The sequence below is a fragment of the Carassius carassius genome, chromosome 9 (genome assembly GCF_963082965.1).
Source record: "Carassius carassius chromosome 9, fCarCar2.1, whole genome shotgun sequence".
NCBI classification, from domain to species: domain Eukaryota; kingdom Metazoa; phylum Chordata; class Actinopteri; order Cypriniformes; family Cyprinidae; genus Carassius; species Carassius carassius.
Genome location: NC_081763.1, coordinates 10275316 through 10300271, shown reverse-complemented (window position 1 = coordinate 10300271; position 24956 = coordinate 10275316). Strand labels below are relative to the sequence as shown.

The window sequence follows — 24956 nt, the reverse complement described above, 5'->3', positions numbered from 1 at the left end:
TCATAGGAGAACACAGTAGTTTTGCAAGAAAAAATAAAGTTTTGTGAAAAAAACGCAGGGGAACACAATAATTTTTGAGAGAAAATGCTCTACTTTTGTGAGAGAACGCAACAGTTTTGCAAGAAAACGCAAATGTTTTTGTGAAAGAGTGTAAAGTTTCTCAGGGGAACATGGTACTTTTGTGAGAGAGCGAAAAGCATTGAAATTTGTTTTATTTTTTTCACAGTTTTTTTTTTTTTTTTATCATAATGTCCCTGTAGGGGCTCTGCAATATTCCAAGTTTTCTGAAGCACACAAGTAGTATGGACAACTTCTACATGATGGTGCTTTTGTGTGCTTTTTTAAACTTGAAAGCTTCAGTCTCCATTCATTTTAGTTGCATGAAAAATAAAGACCAGGACAGTCTTCAGAATTTCTCCTTTGTTTTATTACAAAATAAATAAAGTTGTTTCGTTTGGAATGACGCAAGGCTTTGTAAATTATACATTTGAATTTTTTCCCCTGCTTAATTCCCCAGCTTTTGCAGGACTTGACCCTCCGCTTTCCACAGAGCAATGAAAAACAGCTGGATTTGAGGACATCTGAAAACATCTGTCACATGTACGAAGGTCAAACCAGATTAGTCTTATCCCGCCTACAGCTTGACTATCTCAGTAGACATAATTTTTGGAAAGTCACATAGATTTTACCTCAAACACATTCCATACAGTATATACTGGGGTATCAATACAAACATTTTTAGGTTTAGTAAACTACATGTGAATATATTTAATTCAAATGATCAAGGTGACCCTAAAGGGATAATTCACCCAAAAATGAGAATTCTATCATCATTTACCTCTTTATATGCAGCCTGATCTCACAGCAATTCGAATGACCTACACCTAACCCCCCTAAACCTACCCTTCACTGGGGTCTAGACAAATCGCACAAAATCGTACGAGTGCGGTCATATGAATTCGTATGAATTAGCCCCTTCGTAAAATACGTACAAATTGGTCGTGAGATAGCATTGTTATATGCCATCAAAGAGGACATAAAATAACCATTAATAAAGAAATCCTACACAATAAAGGAAATTGTGTAGCTTCAAAAATACTTTGAAGAATTTTATGATACTTTTCTTATGTTTTTGTGTCTTATTTGAGATGGAAGGAGAGAGGGTGAAAGGGCAATACAGTTTTGAGTTTTTCGTATTTTTGGGCTTTCCACTCCACACATTTTGGAAAAAGCATATCTCAATGTATCTGCTGTTCACCATTGTACTTTTCTCTTTCTCCTTTAATCATACTCCTTTCAGACAGGCATCAATGCAGGTTTGATTGACATATTCTACTACAGCTTTATGATTGGTGGTGCTTTTGCAGGAAGGAAGCTTCCTGTTGCTAAATTGCCATGGCTTCAGTCCATCTCAAGTACCTTGAAGTAACTTTAACTGTCACACCAGAACAAAGTGCAGTCCAGTACACACTGTTGTTAGCTTTGGACAAGGATTGGAAAGAATTCACAATCCATTTTGTTTTATTATTATTATAAATTATGTATTTTTAGTTTCTTATTAATATTTACATTATTATAATTGACACATTAAAAGGTCATTAAAAGTTTTTTATTACATTTTATTTATTTTATTTATAATTAAAAACACTTTAAATAATGAAGCCTGTCATGTTCTAAGTGGAAATTAACTTTATTTATTTGCCAACGCCCATTTTAGTGGATTTGGAGACTGTGTGAAATTATCAAGAGGAGGGAACTTCCAGGACCAGCCTTCACTATGTCTGGTGTGCAATGGCCTTTATTTAAAGCATTGATTTCAAATATTGTCCTGTTACAACACACAAACAGCGTATTCCAAATATTTCCCTTCTATTCTGACCCTCAAGAGATCTTCAGAAATTGTATTCGATTTTTTTCTTTCTGGAGTATCTGTCTCTCTTGAGATTGCACCTTTTCTAAGATGGCCTTTGAGCGGTAACATGCTGTATGCAGAAGGTCACACTGTAATAATCGTATTAATTAGGAGAAATACAGAGAACTTTAATAGCCTTGAGATCCTGCCATGGCAAAACATCAAGAATTATTAACATCCTAACATCATATTTAGATGTTTGAAGTACATTTTTTTCTGTTCCACAGTAACTACTGCATTGTAAGTGTGATGTTTTTTCTTTTTGCATTATCCACTGGTGTTTTGTGTGATTGTTTACAAGCAAAGTTTGTGTGCTTGTTTAATTTTATGAGATTTCTATGTTTGACAATAGCTTTGAAAGGTATGAGCACTTCTGATGTCACATAATATCATTAGTCTTTTTGTGTCTTATTTTCCAATAAAATATCTGAAAAACCTTAAAACAAGATGAATGTACTTGAAACGTAAAACCGCATAAGCATAAGACTTGTTTTTAGAGAAAGTATCTTTAATAAGTTTTTTTGTCTCTGGCAACGTTTACCTTGAAAAAACTGGAAACATTGTGCCAGTGCAGCGAGAGAAAATACACACTAAAAAATGTTTAATCTCAAAACAAGTCAAGTACATTTATCTCGAGTGGAAGATTTCTAATAATTTTGACCAAAAATAAATAAAAATAACATAACATTATACAATCACAGAGTATTTTTTGCAGTGAGCTTCCATAAGAGACCATCAGGGCCGCTAACAGTTCCTGATTACTGGTTCTGTAGCCAGTTTAGTTTCAGGCTCAGTGCAAAAATCACCTCCGTTCTGTGGCAACATCAGAAGAGCGCAGATCAGTGAGCGTTGCAACAGGCCTCAGATCAGTTGAACCCTGTTATGAAGACATGTCAGCTATGAAATGAATGCTCTGTCAGCGGAAGGGCAGTGAAAGCGGTTGGTAAGAAGGGTGTGATCAGACTTCCACTACATTACACTTTACAAACATGATGTAAGCACAGTAAATGTCTAGCCAGTCAAATTGTTGCAGATTCTCAAGGGCATAAATGAAAAATATTAAATCTGTATCTGGAATATCTGCTGTCCAAAAGACCAGTAATAGTAGAATAGTAATTTTATATAGTATTATTATTTAAAAAGGTTCTCAAAGGCTGTGGTTATTTGATACAGTAAAAATACAGTAGAAGCAGTCATATTATAAAATATAACGATGTACAATAAATAAGGGATAATGTACATCCAGTCGGTTGTTCTCGCGTAATAAACCCTGACACAGGTGATCAGGATCAGGATCTTGTATCAGCCCGAAGCAGTTTATTCTGCGAGAAAAACCGGCTGGATGTACATTATCACGCTTATTACAGGCAAAATAGTGATTTGAGTTGAAATTTTTTAAAGCAACCCTTCCGTGAAGACAAGCAGTTGTGAGCAAGCGGCAAATTCAAACTAAATGGACATTTAAGGAAAACGGTGCAGTCAAATTATGTATTACACAACATTTCACCACAAAATTAAGGCATTAAAAGAATAAAGACGAAAATGTTTGTTAGTTCTCTTATAATCCATTACAGCGTACAAAACAATTGTAGCAAAATGGCAGCAGCTGCGTTTGTACAAAACATAGCGAGTCCACGATACCAGGATGACATAATTAAACACTTGTACACCATTTTGAATCGAGATTTAATATTTTATAAGCTAAACAAACGCAAAGCATCCACCAAGAAAAAAATAGAGTACAGTGCAGACTGCTGAGCCTGTGTTATTAGCTTTTACAGGTTGTTATCCAGAGATAACATACCTCAGAATGTCGCGGCTGACCAATCAGAATCAAGTATTCCACAGAGCCATGTAATAACTTTTTTTATTGAATATATTGTATAATGTAATTTATTCCTGTGATAGCAAAGTTGAATTTTCAGCAACTTATCATCAAAAAGCTACAGTTAAGACATTTATAATGTTACAAATAAATTCCGATTAATAAACGTTTGCGTGTGTGTGTGTGTGTGTGTGTGTGTGTGTGTATGTGCGTACAGCTGCAATCAAAATTATTCAACTCAACATTTTTTTTAATTAAAAACAATTAAACCAAAGCATCAGTTAACTATTATAGACGTTTATAAATGTATTAGACTTCACACTTTCGTCATATTTACCTTTTATTTTATTTACTCTTTAATTTTAAGTAATTTATTATTTATACATTTTGCCAACAGAAAACCTTTCTGTCTTATTGAACTTCATATTAATGAAACATTTTTCATACCACCAGTGCTAGACTGCGATTACAGTAAAAGCACTGATAAAAATATACTCCCAGACATATGGACACTAACGTCATCCTCAGCACACACAGATATTGATGTGATGGATGTGTTTTTCATGGGTGGTCTGTCATACAACCCGCCTCAATCCCACCCATACACACAGACACACACACACACACACACACACACACACACAAACACACACACACACACACATGCTGTCTGCCAAGAACATGATTGGCACATATGGCACAGCCTTTTTCTCTTACATGCACACGAACAACACAATGTCTCATCAAATGCAAACAGTGTGACATATCATGCTGTTGCACTCATTAGCTGCACATAGTGTATGAAGCATTTTGCACTCAGTTAGATCGGTAAGGTCTGCAGCTTTAGAAATGCAGTAAAAGCATGCTTATATCAGCAGTAAAGTTGTCTGCGTAAGAGATGTGTCTCTCCAGAGCAGGTGAAAGAAATGAAGTGTTTTTGCCTGAAGGTGTTTCCAGAGGTGTTTGATTTCTTGGCCAAACAGCAAAGATGAACATGAACATCTCTCCACCAGTCACAAGCAGGCTGTCAATCACACACACGCACTCATTTTTTTAAACATGTAGTTTAAAATGAAGTCAATTTGCTGTGGTTTTGTATTTGTCTTTACATTTACATTTAGTCATTTAGCAGACGCTTTTATCCAAGGCAACTTACAAATGAGGACAGTGGAAGCAATCAAAAACAACAAAAGAGCAATGATATACAAGTGCTATAACAAGTCTCAGTTAGCCCGGGCCCACTCATCGTTTTAATCATACCCTAGATTTAATTATATCTCATGGAATCGATCTTACTGCTATAGATATTGTACCTCAAAGTGATGATATTACAGACCATTTCCTTGTATCGTGCATGCTGCGTATAATTGATATTAAAGGCAGGGTAGGTAAAAAATGTCCAAATTTGTTTAAACTTTATTTATATATCAATACATAATTAAAAATGTAAGTACTCTAAAAAAGAAAGTATAAAAATCGAGTGTCTGTAGACCTCTCACGACTGTTTTAAAGAAAGCTCATTATTTCCATTCACTCCACCCCCTCCCTTCTGGGCTCCTATAGATTATTTATCGTCTCTACTACGGCTCGCTAAGTAATGTTATGTTAGCTATATTACGCAGCTACGTGTGCTAATGACACATGATTCATGAAAAAATAAACAAAAAAATATGTATGATCAAAATACAAAAAGAAAGATTTACCTGTCCAGCAGAAATAAAGCCATCAAGGAGTCACTTTTCAGCCCCTTGAGTTCCCTCAGTTCTCGCCATCGCTGGAAAGCCACGCCGATATTAACTCGCATTTTATTTCTTTGTTAATCCAAAGACTTTTTGTTCATTGCCTTTTCTTGTACTGTTACTGTCTTCCTTTTTTTGCCTGGTTTGCCTTCACTAACTGCATAGGCCGGTACTGTGAATTTTGCTTGCTGTTTCTCTGTCATTGTTTTGGTATTCCTAGGATCCGTGCTTCTTGAATTCCTCAAATCAAACGTGCGCGCGCAAGTGGGCAGGTCATGTGTGGCAAAAGGGTGGTTGCCATGGTTGCGAGAGAGTGACAGTCGCCTAAGCCAATCCTATGTTTAGTCCCGAATGGAAATAATGAGCTGTGTTTAATACAGATTAAACGGTCTAGAGTCACTCGAAAGATTAAACAAATTTGGAAGAAAGTTGTTTATACATTTTTTACCTACCCTGCCTTTAACTATATGTCTCAGCGTTACCGTCTGGGCAGAACTATTGTTCCAGCCACCAAAGAAAGATTCGCAAATAACCTGCCTGATCTATCTCAACTGCTATTTGTACCCAAAAATACACATGAATTAGACGAAATGACTGACAACATGGGCACTATTTTCTCTAATACATTAGAAACTGTTGCCCCCATCAAATTAGAAAAAGGTTAGAGAAAAACGTACTGTGCCATGGTATAACAGTAATACTCACTCTCTCAAGAAAGAAACTCGTAGTCTTGAACGCAAATGGAGAAAAACTGACTTGGAATTTTTTAGAATTGCATGGAAAAACAGTATGTCCAGGTATAGACAGGCTCTAAAAACTGCTTGGGCAGAGCATATACACAAACTCATGGAAAATAACCAAAACAATCCAAGGTTTTTATTTAGCACAGTGGCTAAATTAACAAATACCAGACGCCACCTGATTCAAATATTCCACCAACATTAAATAGTAATGACTTTATGAATTTCTTCACTGTTCAATGTTCAATGTTTTTATAGTTGTGCCGCCTCTACTGCCATGCTGAGCGACCTCCTGAAAAACTTTTTCATTCCTTGTCATCCCATCAAGTTCTTGCTGGATCAGCTCCTCAGCAATCATTGAGAGGAACGTCTGTACTTATTCAACAAACCATGAAGCAGCAATTATTTTGTTGTTTAAAAAAAGGTGCGCTCGTTCGAAACTGTTGCATTCGATCCTTGTTGTCTACAGTAGTGTATCATGTCGCAAGTTCAATGACGCAGGTAGTGGCAATTCTCTCCAGCAACTCACATTTTGGTAATAGTATGACTCGCTTGGAACCTCAGCCGAGGCGGTACTGAAAAAAGTACCAGTTACCAGGTACTATACACAGTTGAACCCCCCCCCCCAACAAAAGCAAACTGCACCATGCCATACCATGCAGTGGAAAAGCGCCATTAGTCTAACCCCTGACTATAAAACTAGGACTTAGAGTTTAAAATCAAAATGTTCAATTAATAACCTGTAATTCTGATTCTTCAGCAGTTCTTTAGGATTGTTGAGGAGTTATTTAGCACTGCTACCATATAAAGAATCTGTTAAGCCCAATATGGTTCTTCAGCAGTTCTTTGGGGTTGGTTAAGGTGCTATAGGTCTTTAAAGGTTCTCTAAGCATAAAAGGGATTCAATACAGCTTTTGCCATTGTAGCAAATTCCCATTTATAGCAATCCTATGAGAGAGGAGTAACAGATCTAAAATCTGAGAAGAATGGGGTTCCTTTTATGGCTCTACATGACACCATTTGACTTTAAAGTGTTTCCCCTACAATTACAAGCCAATGAACCACTTTTAGTGCTGTTTATTTTAATTTAATTTTATTTTATTGCTTTATGGTTGTTTAGAAAACCTTTATTTGTAAGAATGTAAAGTTGTTTTGTATGGCTGCAAAACTTGCTATCATTATGCTAGGGTGTTTGTGTGTAATTGTCAGGGCATAATGACAATAAGCTGCATGATATTATTAATGTCCACAGCAAGAACAATGTGGGCTGAGCTACGTGACTGAGTTTATTGCTTTGTGTTTATATTCACCTTAGCTATGATTAAATTGTGATCCTGACTGTTGTAAACATCACTAAAACAAATATAATTGGAAATATGAACATAATAATGATGCTTATTTAAAGTATACACGTGTGCAAAAGGTCAAGACCCCAGGATTTGTTGAGCTGGGATGAAAGAGACAGTTCTTTCATTCAGTTCTCATTTTAGTCTCTAAACATCACTCTAATTCTCCTTTCTTTTGACAGCCTATCACACCCACTATCACAGCTGCTCCCACACTCATTCATCTTTCCTCTTGTCTCAATCGCTCTTTCTTTATTCCTCCCCTTAGGTCTTTTTCCTCCCCTCCCATCTCTCTTACTATTTATTCATTCAATCTCTGTCTTATTTTCCTTCTATTTTTCTCTGCCAGGTTCTCTCATCTGGGTTTCTTGATTCCTTAAATCTTATTTTCCTTCCTGTGGAAAGTGGTTCTCAAACTTTTTCAGGTGGTGTACTCCAACAAAGATTGTAGACCACTTTACACTTATAAAAGGAGGGGAAACCACCAACTACATCAATAACTACCTACAGTTTTATGTAAAAAAATAAATTAAAAAAAAATAATTATAAAATAAATTAATATAAAATAATTTTTTTAATTACTTTTTTTTCATCTGATAACAGCATAACGTTAATACTTTTATACCATTTTATATTTTATATTGCTATTTTATATTCTTTTACTGTACTGTATATATTATTTATTTTCTTAATACATAATTTTATTTCTGATTTCATGATTTAGTTTCTGCTGTTTTATTTAATAGAAACCGCTATGCTAATCTCATGAACCGAAATAAGACTTAATCACACATTCATGTCAACAAAATTGATCCTTGCATTAATGTTAAGATTATATTAGTCAAGGAACTGAATTAATGTTTGTGCTTTTTGTGAAGTATAATTCTATTTATTTAGGTCTAAGTTTTAGCAGGACTACAGAACCCTATTTGAAAAACACTCTTCTCATCAAGTTCAACATCACACTCCATCTTCATCACCTATTTCCGTTCTTCCTCCTCCTCTCAAACCTATTCATCCATCCATCCCTCCTTCCGGACCACCTGTGTTGATGTGGTTCTACCGGTCACGACTTCAGCTGTATGTGTATATATGCAGATGGATTGTTCTTAGACCCTTGTGTCCCTTAGCGTGCTCAAGCTGGTTTGATGAGCACTTAATTAAACTCTTGAGGTGGATTTAGAAAAGGAAAAAGACAGAAGTACGAGCAGAAAACCTGGCACAGTGGAAATTCTCACACTTCTAAGGAAAACTCACACCTGTGATGAAGTGCGTGTGTGAGATGGAGAGATAAATGGGTCCCTAATTCTCAGGACAGTGTGTTCTTGATCAGCAGGTCTTGGCTGAAGTTACTTAATTATACCTTAATTAGCACAGTTGCTTCGTTAAACCACTTCCTCTTCCAAGAGGGAGCAGCAGTTGGACCTCTCATATCCGCAAATTTAATTACTCCCTCATTTCAGTTCATTACCACGACAGAATCAAAAGTTGATGGCCTTTAAACCTCAGTGTGTTTGTTTGATGAGATTTTGTATATAACCGTGGCAGCTGATGTGTATCTGTGAAACATTTAAAAGGTTGTGATCATGCAAGAACTTTAGTTTTGACTGCAAAGAAAATGGGAATGTACTGAATGATGACATGGCTAATAATAATAATAATAAACACACACACACACACACACGTAATTTTGCAATTTATTCAAGCAAACCAAAGTCATCTTAAGGCTTTCAGTTGTAATGGCTGCACCTCTAGTGGCTTTAAACAGAATTACAAAAATAAAAGTCATTGCCATGATTAAAGATGTGGATGTGTGATTGCCAGGAGGTTCTGGGGGAGAAAAGCACTTTAAGTTATATAACAGACGGTCCTTTTTCTTGCAGGCGAAAGTCTGATTGCATAAAAGTACACCTCTCCTCATCAAGACTAAATTCGAGGAACAATTCATGCCCCGTAGCACATTTCAGAATGAGTTGCATTGCGCAGTTTATATTTGGAGTTAAGGGTAGTGGTATTTTATACTGCAAAGTAAAAAAATAATAATAATAATGAGAAAAGGTATTTTTAAAAACTAATAAAAATGACAAAAGAACATAACCAAGTGACTCAAATGCAAGTCTTGTTTTCTGCAAAACTGATCAAAATTAAATGACTTCATACTTAAAACAAGGTGGCCATAAATATTTTCCTGGTTAAAACCAAATGCAAGCAGCCCATCAAGACTCCTTTTTACCCCACCATTAAATGTCTGACATTCATTTTATTTTCCTTGACATTCATTATACAGTCAGCAGAGTCTCTGACTCACCGTTGTTGGTGCGCATTGACCTGCCAGAGATGCCGTTGGATCCCATAGGGTGGTGACCTCCTCCTCTTTCCACACCCCCAGGCTCGCCTGGCTGTTTCAGCAGTTCCGTCAGGGCCCTAAAAAGAGAAGGATTTGTATGCCATCAGTTTCTCAACAGGGCACTTGGCAAATAAGGGTGAGTGATATAAACCAGATATGAGCCCAGGCCAGTGTTTTGCATTCGGTCCAAGTCACGTCTCACTAATTCAAGTCGTTTGTCTTCAAGCCTTGCATACCTGGCATTAAGTGTGTTGAGGAAAGGAATGAACTTGAAATTTCTGCGAATTTAGTAAAGATTCCTTTCTTTAAAGAATTGGGACATTGCAAAGTATTTTAACAATTTTCTGTAAATAAATGTTTAAATTATGCAGCAAAGTGATTAAAAACGGCAAAGACTGCAAACTGAAATTGAGGCAAACACTTTTCACTGTCAATTAAAATGATAAAATCCTAATTTGAAAGCGATTACAGCTGATCACATTACTGTAAGTAAACAGAGCGGTTTCTAGCCTTTCTGCAACACATTCACTATCAACACAGTAGTGACCTGAAACAATACTAAAATGTACTTCTTCTGTATTTTTGCTTTCAAACAATGTTTCAAAAACTGCCCCAACCATCCTTGGCTCTGTCTCTTCCTTTGTTCACTAACTCCATTTCTCACCTTCAGAATCCATCCAAAGCCCTCACTGGGAGCTCCAGTGCCCGTAACCTTCACCAATCGTCCAGTACTGAGCCATCTCTAAACTCTCAGGGCTGCTATCATGTCTCGCTAATACTTACCCACCAACCAACCCTCTCAATTCATCCATCCCCTACCGACAAGTGCTTCAGTGGTTGCATTAAAACTGTGTAGCTGCACAAGAAGTCCAAGTGTGCCCTGACTCGAGTGCAATTCAAAATAATTCTGCTCGGCTTCAAGGTTCGGTTATTTCCCTTGTGACATCATTGTCTCAACATTCTCCATTCCACAGGCTGAAATTCAGGACAGGACGAAACCCTAGGACATTTCTAAAGCAAAAGCTGCCAGGAATGCTGTGCTAAGGCATACAAGAGGAGTCTGACGCTTTCATGATAACGACCAGGAGAATGAAGCACTCAGCTCCGGTCAGCTCTCTGCTGTGTGCTTGACTGATGTGGTGCCCTGTAAGTGCTTGTGTCTCCTCGAAACCAATATAGGCCACACAGGACGATGTCTGTCAACAAACTACTACAAACTTCCTGTTCCTCTAGCAAGCCACTTAATATCTAAACCGTTGGTGGACCTGAAGATAGCTTATTTAACACTCAGGTGATTGTGAAGGTAAAGGGTTCAAACAATCAGGTTATCTAAACAGCCTATTTTATTTTATTACTTTTTTTTTTTTTAAGAAATCATAATTAAAAAGCTGATTTTATATATATGTTTCAAAAACTAATATATATATATACAGGTCCTTCTAAAAAAATTAGCATATTGTGATAAAAGTTCATTATTTTCCATAATGTAATGATAAAAATTAAACTTTCATATATTTTAGATTCATTGCACACCAACTGAAATATTTCAGGTCTTTTATTGTTTTAATACTGATGATTTTGGCATACAGCTCATGAAAACCCAAAATTACTATTTTAAAAAATGAGACAAAAATACTTTTAAATATCTGATATGTTCTGATATGGTTAAAAAAACTATTAAATATTTCAAATCTATTCCCCAACTCAAATGTGCAGACAGACAGATACTTTGACCTCAGGCAACAGTGGTTTTATTTAATCAATTCCACATATTTATGAGAAATTCCACAAACTGCAAAGTAATTAAACATTAATGTCAGTTTAGAAAATTCTCTTCCAACTACAAAATTGGTTAACTAAAATGTATGTTCTTTTTAACCAATTAAATTATTAAAAAGAGTTGTGATGCGGAAAAGAGGCAGTAATCAGTGGGCACAGTTTGTTCTTAGTGAAGAATTTAATGCAGATTTCCAGTGGGAAATTTAGTTGGAAATGTGCATTTACAACAAAACCTGACAAGACAATTGATTAAACGGACAAATCTGTTATTGATCTTAAATTTGCACTGTGCTAGACCTAACACTTTGATCTCTGGTGGCTCAAGGTTGTAGGAATGTGGCAACATGATCTTTAAATGCATCTCAAATCACATGTTAGTCTTTTCACGGTTGCGCTCAGGAGAATGTGTCTTATGTCGTGATCACATGTAAGGATGCACAGAGCTTGTATACATGCAATCTGAGAAACATCTACACACATTCTCCATTCATCTGCTCCCAGCTGTGTTCACCAAGAATAACTCTGCTCTCTTGCTGTTCTGTCTCACAAATAAATACTTTAAACGGCTCAATCTGTTTCACCTACGGCCAGTTTTTATACTTCAGAACAGAGCAACAATCAACCAGCATTTAGCCTTTTATTGATAGATAATGATCGTTAATATGCTGGATTGGATTGCGTGAGTGTGTATGAGAAGAAATTATGTGAGAGATTTCCAATCTTGTTGATTTTCTCAGCATGTTCCCTTTTCATTACAGAAACATGTGGTCTTTAATTTAGCTGTTACTTTTCAGCAAAATTCCTATCAAGACACTCCAGTGTTAATCACAGGTGGAAATACTAACTGCAGGCATAACAAATCAGTCTTAAGTGCCCCCAACTGGCTCCTAAACTCACTTTGGTTGGGGGTACTTTGACAAGAACTTGTAGGCCTATATGCTAGACTACCTCCTAATCAATGTAGTAACTGCCAATATGTATATATTATACATTTATAATAAATGAATGATCATCATCTAGTCCAATTTACTCTACAAGGAATGGGATATAATTTTAATAAACAAAAAATGCTTTTTATTCAAATAATAAAAATAAAACTGTAGCACATCAACATATTGTAAAACCATGCAATTCAAAGTCCAATCTCTTCTAGTCGGGATACTAATAGCATATAGTGTGCTAAAGTTACTGTGTTGTGAATTAATAATGCTTTTTAATTCACTATCCCATTTTAGGATATTGCATCATGTGTATGTTGATACTGCAATGCTTTATAAACAGTGCGAGTTATGCATTTAGACTAGCATGCAACGGTTCAAATTCACTTTTTGCTTCAGGGTGTCCAAGTGTAAGCTGTAAGATTGCTTATGTTGTACAGTATACAGACTGATTAATGATTAACCTCCGATAGGATGCATTTCAGCTAATTAACCTGTCATCAAAGAAGAACAGTGATCTTTATTTCTTTCATCTCAAATGACTTCATTGATAATTAAAATAATTTAGTTATGGTTATGATGCATCTTTTTATGGAAGCCTGTTTCCACCATGGAATAATAATAAAATAATAATAATAATAATAATAACTAGAATTAAAAGTTAGTGAACTAACTTTGATGTTGGCTTGGCCATCTTGAACCATGGGGCAAAAGAGCCACAGTACTTGTGTGCCCAACATTCTTGAGTTGCCCCGCTGCCAAAAAAATAAATAATAATACCATAAAAAAATACACCTGCAACAGTCGTTTTCCATGGTCCCTTGCTGTTTTCCTTTTTAATAAAAAGCCTAGGCTATGATAACAGCTAGGACAGGGTTGTCTAGCTGAATGCGAAATAAGTCATGCAAATACTATAATGTCCTAAATACCATTCAATTTGATCTTATTTTAATAGTACTGACAACATATTTAGGTTATCACACAGTACTGAAAAATTAAAGAAGGGACACTATATATAGTATACTTCGGCGAGTCAAGAGCTAAACAAAAAGTCCTGTTTCATTACAAAATACTGTACCTTTTATAAACTTTATACTATCACCACAAAATTTTAATTTATATTTATAAAAAAATAAATATTTCATAAAACTGAAACTTAAATATATTATTTCTATAGGCTATACAAAAAAGAAAAGAAAAAAGACTAAATAATAAGGCTGAATAAGCTGATCTATAGCATGTTAAATGGTGGTTGCCTGTCTATGAATGGCACATCCCTATAAGCTCAAAGAAGTGGTTTGACCGAAGTCCTCAGCAGCCAATGACATTGACCCATTCAAACTGATTTCTAATGCGTACTTCACATGTATTGCACGTGTATTTAACGTGTATTTAACATGTGAAATACACGTTAAATACGTGCTGATTTTTCACGTGTTGTCTACACTTGAAATACACGTATTTAACGTGTTGTTGACGCGTTAAAATTCACGTGTATTTGACCCTCTTGGCCTTCCATATTTGACCCTCTTGGCCTTCCATACACATTAGATATAATGAAGGGAGACGTGAAATAAGGACATCGCGTTGTTTTGATATGGATTACGTCATCACAGAATATTTGTTCGGCAGCACTTGTTTAGTTTAAAAGTAGACATGTCAAGCTTTCTATAGATATCTCTCTCATGTCTCTTCGTTGAGTATTCATGGGGTTACAGTTCATTTTAATGACGTGTTTGTAAATGAAGATCAGCGCAGACAAAGGCTGCAGACAGCACACCTTGTTTGTTATCTTTATTTTATAAGTGCACAAAGTTTTGTTGTTATTATGTTTGTATCCAAAAAAAAGTAGACCCTTTACAGATTCGATTGATTTATTGCTCTTATCTGTACGATTAAAACTGAAGGTGTAGTTTAAGTAATTTTCGGCCATATCAGGAGAAAATGACTCAAAACGCGTGTATGCGTTAATCGACTCCAGAGGGTTTTTAAAAGGCTGTCGTGACTTTTTTTCCTTCCAGTATTCATAAGCTGTATCACGCTGTCAAATTATATTTCATTTAGCACACATAAACAGCTCAAAAACACCTGAAATCTGCTCTTGTTGTGTTCTAATGGGTGGATTAGTGCATTCGCTGTGATATTATTTTTGGAAGCTCTTAAAAAATATAAAAATGCTTTTATTCTTATCTCGTAGTGATAACTGGGCTGGCTGATGAAGCGTTCATTTCTCTCTCGTCTTTCTGTCGGTTCTTTGGCCAGAGACATAATTTATTAATGAGATCTGACCAGGTAATAATAACATATGTTGGTTTAGCTTGTCAGTGTGAATGAAATGTGTATTTATTTGTCCGATCTTGCCCCGAAACGCGGCTGTCATGTGACTTTTTTTCCCTATTGTATTTTAAGAAGCTCTTAAAAAATATATAAATGACTTTACCATTTTGTGCAGCGCCAATCAATCTATGTGACTTTCTGTCGGGTATTTCGACATAGTTTGTATTTATTTGCTGTCGGTACATAAGCAAGAAGACTTTTCTCTGCTTGCTCCCTGAACACCAGAACACCGCGGTGCTGAATTGAGCTCTTTCGCTTTTCGCTCTTTTTTTCTGTTTATTTAAACTGCGATTTGTATTTGTTCGTTCAGGTGCAGGAGGACGTGAACGTCCTGAAGGAGAGCTCGGTTGCTCTTCGTGAGACGCGGCTCTCTCTCTCTCGTGCAGACCGAACACAGCGCGAGTCACCAGCTGCTCAGTTCAGCTTTCCCGCATCGCGGGGCTCAAGCCAACTTGATATGTTGAATGCTCGGAGCACGTTATAAAAAGTATTCTTAAAATACACATTTCTGTTTTAATAAATGCTCATATTAAATCATAGCATAACACATAAGTAGGTACAAAAATAATCAGTGATGCATATGTGACCATTTTGGTCGCAGTGTAGTTCCCTGCTTTGTTGTGCAGCGCCGATCAATCGCTGTGACCTTCAGCCTGACAGAGAAAATCTCACAAGCACATATAAACACTCATTTTCATGTGTATAATATATTCTTCTAATTGTTTTGTGCCATTTCGCTGCAATGTTTTAATGTGAAAGGCTGTAAATTCTCTATGTGGACTTCAAGTGTTCAGAGAATACATCGCGAGCTCGCGGCCAGTTGGCTGCCGCGAATATATCATGTTATTACTTTAAACAGTTCAGAAACATCTGAATTTAGCTCTTGGTGTGTTCTAACGGGTAGATTGCGTGCAATCGCCGATATAATTTAATTTAAAAAGATCTTAAATAAGAATAAATTCGCTCGTTGTGAGCTCCGTGGAGACAATGCCTGAGCTGACCAGCCATTCTTCTCTCGTCTTTCTGACTGCTCTCTGCCCAGAAATCAATTATTAATGAGCCCTGACCCCTGTAATAATCAGATATGTTGGTTTAGCTTGTCAGTTTGAGGGAAATTGTATTATTTACTTGTATTGACCGATTTAAAAGTGAAATGAAACCTTAGAACGGGTATTGCAACTGTAGGGGCGCGATTTTTCTCAGACAATGTAAGTCTATGGGTAATGTATTAAACATTTAAAAATTAATTAAAAAAAAAACTTTAAGTCTGATCACTCTGAAAAGATATAGCACACACCACCGCTCTATCCCGCAGGTGTCTGCCGAGGAGAAGCCCTAGGAGGAGAAGCGTTTAGAATTTTTAGTCTCAGAAAAATAATAAGAAGGAGAATTTTAAATAGCATAACAGTATGTTGGCTTTGCCAAGCCAACATAATAATAATAATGGAAATTGTGTCTCATATTGAGACATTGTTCCTCACAGTTCACATCACAGAGTTTACATCACAGAATTCTGACCTTGTTTCTCAGAATTCAAAGTTCACACCTCGCAGCTGTGTTTATTTTGTTTCTGCCACGGAAAAAAATTAAATAAAATGTGACTTTTCGATCTCTCACAATTCTTACTTTATATCTCGCAATGCTAAGTTTCTCACAGTTCTGACTTTTCTAAGATTTGCTTTAAAAAAATGGATTTGTGGGATATAAACTTAGAATTATGAAGAAAAAAAAATCTGAAGTGTAAGATAAGGTTGCAATTACCTTTGTTCTTTTATTATTCTGTTGGACAAAAACAGGCTTCCATATCTGGCCATGTAAAAACCAGCATGAAACACAGCTGATCATTTAAGCTCAAGTAAACCAGCTATTCTTTCAGCAGATTCTTTCTCTCATTCTTGTTAGCTTGGTAACAACCACTTTATTAACAGTCAAATTTAAATCATCCATAACTTTAAAATACATTTTAGCAGAGAGTTTTGTTTTTAATCTGGCTTTGCATCAGTTAGTTGAATCTGGTGAGGCAGATGGTTTAAAGTGGCCCGGTTAGCCACAGGGCTAATGCTGCTTCAGTGAGAGACTGTATGTGTATGTTTGTGCGTGTGTGGAAATGTGTGTGTTTCTGGTGCATTAGCGATATCACAGTAGGGGAAATATTTGGCCCTGATGTTCCTGACACACTACAAAGAGCCTCAGATATGTTTAGCAGCAAACCAGTGACTGTGTGTGTGTGTGTCTTTGCATGCTAATATGCATAAAAATACTTTTTAATTCCCCCTTGTTGTTTTACATGATTTCTAATGGTCTTGTTCAAGGTTGTCTGCTTGAATATAAAATCATTCAGATATTAGTTTTAGTAATCTATGGGTGAGAAGGGAAAATTTCATAGGTAACAGAAAAGCAATAAAGACAACCTTCCCCTCCTGACTGATTTTCTGTTGAAACTCAATGCCTGACAGCAGCAGATTCTCTCTGCTGGCTCCTGGAAATTTATAGACTTGCTGCTTATTTGAGACAAGAGCATTGTGGGAAAATTTAAAAAAATTGTCAAACCTCAATTTCAACCCTCAAACGTTAAAAAGAATTTAGAAGAGGCATGTATATGTGATGTTTTCACCAATTTTGTCCATTAATGTCAAAATCATATGTCTGATTGCTTAGAAATGTTCTAAATATGCTTGCCTTAATTAACACAACCAACTATATCCGTGATTTTTCCTTGATATTCTTTACATAGAGACACAATCACAATTGGAGTTTTTCCCTTTCCTGTCTTCTGCAAGCTGCCCAGCTGCGAAACACCCTGAAAACACTTGGTCAGACTATTCATGAACACCATCTCAAACCCCAAGGTAATGAAATTGCAGGTGCATGTCAATAAATTAGAATGTCATGGAAAAATTAATTTCGGTAATTCAACTCAAATTGTAAAACTTTTGTATTTAATTAATTCAATGCACACAGACTGAAGTAGTTTAAGTTTAGTTTAGTTTGGTTCTTTTAATTGTGATGATTTTTGCTCACATTTAACAAAAACCCACCAATTCACATCTCAACAAATTAGAATATGATGTCATGCCAATCAGCTAATCAACTCAAAACACCTGCAAAGGTTTCCTGAGCCTTCAGAATGGTCTCTCAGTTTGGTTCGCTAGGCTACACAATCATGGGGAAGACTGCTGATCTGACAGTTGTCCAGAAGACAATCATTGACACCCTTCACAAGCAGGGTAAGCCACAAACATTCATTGCCAAAAAAGCTGGGAGTTCACAGAGTGCTGTATCCAAGTATGTTAACAGAAAGTTGAGTGGAAGGAAAAAGATGCACAACCAACCGAGAGAACCGCAGCCTTACGAGGATTGTCAAGCAAAATCGATTCAAGAATTTGAGTGAACTTCACAAGGAATACATTGAGGCTGGGGCCAAGGCATACAAACGTGTCAAGGCTACAGTTGTTGTATTCCTCTTTTTAAGCCACTACTAAACCACAGACAACATCAGAGGCCAAAGTCCTTTTTTTCAGATGAGAGCAAGTTTTGTATTTCATTTGGAAACCAAGGTCCTAGTCTGGAGGAAGGGTGGAGAAGCTCATAGACCAAGTTGCTTGAAGTCCAGTGTTAAGTTTCCACAGTCTGTGATGATTTGGCGTTCTGTGTCATCTGCTGGTGTTGGTCCATTGTGTTTTTTGAAAACCAAAGTCACTGCACCCGTTTACCAAGAAAGTTTGGAGCACCTCATGCTTCCTTCTGCTGACCAGCTTTTTGAAGATGCTGATTTAATTTTCCAGCAGGATTTGGCATGTGCCCACACTGCCAAAAGCACCAGAAGTTGGTTAAATGACCATGGTGTTGGGGTGCTTGACAGGCCGGCAAACTCACCAGACCTGAACCCCAGAGAGAATCTATGGGGTATTGTCAAGAGGAAGATGAGAAACAAGAGACCAAACAATGCAGATGAGCTGAAGGCCACTGTCAAAGAAACCTGGGCTTCCAGACCACCTCAGCAGTGCCACAAACTGATCACCTCCATGCCACGCTGAATTGAGGCAGTAATTAAAGCAAAAGGAGCTCCTACCAAGTATTGAGTACATGTATTGTAAATTAACATACTTTCCAGAAGGCCAAAAATTCAGATTTTTTTTTTTGGTCTTATGAAGTATTCTAATTTGTTGAGATCGTGAATTGGTGGGTTTTTGTTAAAAGGGAGCCAAAAATCACCACAATTAATCGTACCAAAGACTTAAACTACTTCAGTCTGTGTGCATTGAATTTATTTAATACACAAGTTTCACAATTTGAGTTAAATTACTGAAATAAATTAACTTTTCCATGACATTCTAATTTATTAAGATGCACCTGTACACGCACAGTTCTGTCCCTGAGGATGTTTGTTTGTGTGGACATTTTGGGGGATGAACTGATATAGATCACCTATTGGGACTGGCACAGGCATCTCAAACACCCATACACACGCTCACAGTTCAACAAACAGCACAAGTCACCCAAATGTCATGATCATAGGTCTGTTTTCATCTTTATGTCTGTCTTTCTTCTGTTATCTGCACATGAATGCAGTCGTTTGTAGTCTCTTTTCATTATTCTTCTTAAGGATGGATCCCTTTCTATCCATGATCCCCTTCTCGAATTATAATGAATCTGACAGCTGCCAAGTACAGTCCCAAAACACAGAAGGAGGTGTATTTTTATGTGTGTGAGCATGTGTGTGCATCTGTCCGTCTCTGTGTGTCAGCAACCGGGGTTTAAAAGAACTGCAAACTATCTTATAATAGATAGTCGTTTACACAGTAAGAAGCTCTATTCCATTTATACTCTTATCTGCATGATATAAAAGCACACCAAGCATAAAAAAAAGCGATGTGCAACAATTTTATATGTACTTTTTTATTAAACCGAAGTGCAAGATACAAATTTAATTGATAAAAATATGATAAAAGGATAAAAATATGTACATTATGTGGTGGAATTAAGTCTCCATACAAACGCTTGGCCCCCGCATTGCAAGTGCAGTCCTGCTGTATGGTGTATTTAGCATGCATTCTTGCTAGCTACAGTATAAACATGTCAACAGTTTAACTAATGAATTATGGATTGCATTCAGACACTTTAGAACGCAACAATGTGAAATATCGAGCTTGCTAGAAGCATTGTTTTCACATACTATTATTATTAAACTAAACCCTAGAAGTGAACATAAGCTATGTTTCCATCTAAATATGCAAATTTAACTTATGCGCAAAACTGGAATATTGCATAAAACATTTGCGAATATAACACCGTTTCAATCCAACGAGTCAAAGAGAACAAAATCGTTACTTCCTGGTAAACTGGCTCTAAATATCTCTAAGAAAACTGGGAGAAGCCACTGAATATAGACTAATAATTTTCATATGTAATAAATTACTTGTGCTTCAGAGAGAGCAGTCATAACACAATAAATGCGGTCATTTGTGCATGCCTGCTGTTTGAGAACACGGTCATGTAAGACAGTAATTATACAGAAATAATTGAATGACAGACTTTCCTCAGGCATTTCAGAACTACCAAAACAACATATAGATGCTGTGAATGAGATTGATTCGCTGGTTAGTCAAGTTATCCTGTCTCATAGCGCAAAGTCACATGACTTTTTCAATGAGCATGGTGGAATTTATTTCGGTAAATGTGTTTCCATCGTAATTTATGCTAATTTCTTCTTATAGGATAAAAAGTTCATCCTACTCAGTTGTGCGCATAAGTTTTCTTTGCACATTTATGCACATCTTGGCATTTCCATCCAGCATTTTTTATGCGATAATCCAAAATGGGTATAAAAATAGGTGGATGGAAACATAGCTATAGAAACAAAGGGGAACAGAAAATACACTTCAACAGAAAAGTCCTTTACACAGAACAGGGTAGCACAAAACGTGAACGTAAACCAAAACCACATTTACACTTACACAATGACACTTACACACTAGTTTGTTATTCAGATTGCTGCTTTAGTGCGGTCAGATTTGCTGGCCATGTAAATCTATACCTTGTATCAGATTCCTTTATTTAATCTCTCATCATTATCTGAATGAAAACATCACAAAAGTCTTCCCCCATTCCACTACACACACACACTCATGCAAATGTCACAGGGAATGCAAACACACATACACATACACTCATGCAAATGTCACTGGGAATGCAAACACACATACACATACACATAGCACTTTCCAGAACAGATGAGGCTTCAGGGCAAAGCTGAATGACTGACGTCACTGCGGTGCTTCAAACACACACACACACACACACACACACAAACACCCACACCCAGCTTGTGAACATATGCTTCAAAGTAAAGCTTGTGTGTAGATATGCATTCTTAAAACAATTGAATCGATGCTAAGTCATCAAACACAGAAATACACAACCAAAGTCGGATGATTCACACCACAGAACGTGGATTGCAACATCAAAGACACCCAGACCGCAGGGAACAGATCGAATGTGTTTTTATTTGATGTGATTACACTCTAGACACCCCATCACACTGCTGGAAGTCAAGCACATGTGGTCAGAGATGAATTGCTTTTAGCAAAATACAGTAGATTTTTCAGCAGATGTGGCATACTATAAATAAAACTGAATTTGATGTATGCACAAGGCGAGGTATGTTGTCATTCTAACGGTCTTTGGTGTAGTATGATAGCTAGACAAACTCTAATGTTGCTGTGATAAAGTTGGTCTTAAAATTGCTTTCCAGGCTAGAAAAATTATGCATAAATGAATGTTATTATATTTTTTTATATATATGTTAAAAAGAATTTGGCAGAGGTTTATATGTATGTGTGTGTGGTATAGACAAAGTTACAAATAGCTACAGTTATAGTTATAGTAACACATTGTGTATATAATACCATACACACACACACACACCCAAACACATATTAGTGCTGTCAGATGATCACTATTAATCACATCCAAAATAAACTTTTTTGTTTACATAATATGTGTGCGTGCATATTTATTGTGTATATAAAAATATACAAACATACATGTATATCGTTTAAAAATATTTAAATAAATATAAACATATAAATACAAATATTTTATATACAGTATAAACAAAACATTAAATATTTACATGCTTTACATGTTTGTGTATTTATATACATATAATAAATATACACAGTGCATAATATATGCAAACATATATTATGTAAACAATACTATATTAATCACGATAAAGCATTTGACAGCACTTAACACACACACACACACACTACAGCTTTTTATAGACAACAATTAAATGTAACAGTTTTTATGTTTAAAGGCCCAATTACTGATATACAATATTTATTTTTAATTTGTTTTATTACTGCTTATTGACTTTAAAATTAACAAATAATCTGTACACTATACAGCTATAAAATAGAATGTGCTTTATAAACATTTTAAATATTAAAATGAATTACCGTTATTAAAAAATGTATGCCTTTTATATTTTTTCTTTTGCAATCTAAAAGCTCACACATTTATGTATCTAGGACTGTTGATCTAATTAGGGCTCACTTGACTATGGAAATTTAAGATGTTATTCCCAAAACTCACAATGTTTTAATTTATGTAATCAATACAACGAATAAGTAAACAAAACAAAAAAGCAAGTGTTGTTTCTTGTTAAACACACAGCAGTGTAATGGTGTTGTTGGGTCAATCAGTTAGAGAGAAATAAAACATACATAGTCAAAACAGCCTGAAGGACTGTGCTGAGTTTGGAGGATTGAAAACCCAGGAGGAATTAAACACTAGACACACTGCCATGATCTACAAATATATATATATATATATATATGTGTGTGTGTGTGTGTGTGTGTGTGTGTGTGTGTGTGTGTGTGTGTGTGTGTGTGTGTGTGTTTCTTAATTGTTTGTTTTAGGAGGTCAAGAATGACAAGGACATCTTTATGAGATGCACCTTCTATGATATCTCTATCTCTGTTTTCCACATTGCAGCTGCATCTGTACTGAATGGAGGACGGAGGACTGGCTGTCGACCTACTAACAGTTCACGGCTATTGATTGGATCTCTGTGAAATCCAGAATATCTAAATCTACATCCCAGCATCGAAGTGACCTCCATTGATCACATGACCACATGTCACTTACATGGTATCACTGCTACTGAATAATGACCTGCACACATACCCAATATAAATCAAAAGACCACATGCACTGCATAAAATTTGCATTTATGTGTTTGTCTTTCTCGCTCCCTGTGTTGTACATGCTGTTTAGCTATGTTTAGCTTCACTTGTCAGCTCTTATCAGGTCTGCAAAACTGAAATATACTAAAATGCCATGCAATTCATACATATTCACATACACACACACTGCAAACTAACATTCTTTGACTGACACTTTAAGTCCTCAAAGTCTCGCTATCTCACACATTTTTTGGTCATTGATCATAACATTAAAGTAGCCTAACTATTGGCCAGAATTCTTTTATTGGTGCATCATACTTGCATGTAAAATCAAGCTTGTGGATCTAGTGTTTGTGATCAAATACTTGCATTAAGTATGTTTCTGGCCTAAGACATTTGTATATCACATGATAAAAAAGAAGAGAAACATCTCACCCTTAAACGCCTCACCTCTCACATGTAAACACAAAACAAATTCATGTAACAATCAGAATAAGGAACAGACTGAAGCTGTACTAGCAAGACGTCAATCCCTAAGGCAATTCTCTCTCGCTTGCTTTCTCACACTCTCTCTCAACAGTCTACTGACAGATTAATGCAGATTAATGAAGTCTAAAGGCAGCTAAAGACGTATTGGCACCCTTCATGAAATTGAAAAAATGGGATTGTTTAAATTAAACAAATGCAGTGGGTATAGAAAAGAATCACCCCCTTAAAAATATCACATTTTGTTGCTTTGTAACCTGAAATATAAAGGGACACGGTTTTTGTTTTATCCAGCTGTATTTACTTAGTGCAACTTATAACATCCAAGTGAAAGATATAACACCACATGCCAGAGAAAAAAAAAACGCACAACTTGTCGTACCCTGAAACAGATGGGCTACAGCAGCAGAAGACCACACCGGGTGCCACTCCTGTCAGCTAAGAACAGGAAACGGAGGCTACAATTCACAAAGGCTCTCCAAAATTGGACGATAGAAGATTGGAAATACATGGCCTGGTCTGATGAGTCAAATTTTGGCTGAGACATTCAGATGGTAGGGTCAGAATTTGGCATAAAGAACATGAAAGCATGGATCCACCCTGCCTTGTCTCAACGGTTCAGGCTGGTGGTGGTGGTGTAATGGTGTGGGAGATATTTTCTTGGCACACTTTGAGCCCCTTAGGACCAACTGAGCATCGTGTAAACACCACAGCCTACCTGAGTATTGTTGCTGACAATGTTCATAACTTTATGACTTCCAGCAGGATAATGCACCATGTCACAAAGCTCAAATCATCTTTGACTGGTTTCTTGAACATGACAATGAGTTCACTTTATTCAAATGGCCTCTAAAGTCACCAGATCTCAATCCAATAGAGCAGCTTTGGGATGTGGTACAACAGGAGATTCACATCATGGATGTGCAGCCGACAAATCTGCAACAACTGAGTGATGCTTTCATGACAATATGGACTAAATTCTCTGAGGAATGTTTCCAACACCTTGTTGAATCTATGCCACGAAGAATTAAGGCAGTTCTGAAGGTAAAATGGGGTCCAACCCGGTGCTAGCAAGGTGTACCTAATAAAGTGGCCAGTGAGTATGTGTGTGTTTTTAACATTGGTAATAATAAGAAATTTTTCTTGAGTACCAATTAAGCATATTAGAATGATTTCTAAAGGATCATGTGACACTGAAGAAACTGAAGTAATGATGCTGAAAATTCAGCTTTATCATCACAGAAATAAATTACATTTTAAAAACTTATTCAAACAGAAAAACAAGTTTAATTTATAATACTATTAATTTCAT

The 24956-nt window shown here is 36.3% G+C and overlaps 1 protein-coding gene across 3 annotated transcripts in view; it reads right to left on the bottom strand.

The window, feature by feature from the left end:
- Positions 1-24956, bottom strand: part of LOC132148906 (protein shisa-9-like) — a 58206-nt gene that overhangs the window by 15405 nt on the left and 17845 nt on the right. For all 3 annotated transcript variants that reach the window (XR_009434978.1, XM_059557694.1, XM_059557695.1), the window contains exon 2: positions 9871-9986. Coding sequence is in view for 2 of the 3 variants with exons in the window: in XM_059557694.1 (XP_059413677.1) it covers positions 9871-9986 (116 nt within the window). In the remaining variant the exon portion in view is untranslated. The remainder of the gene's footprint in view (positions 1-9870; positions 9987-24956) is intronic.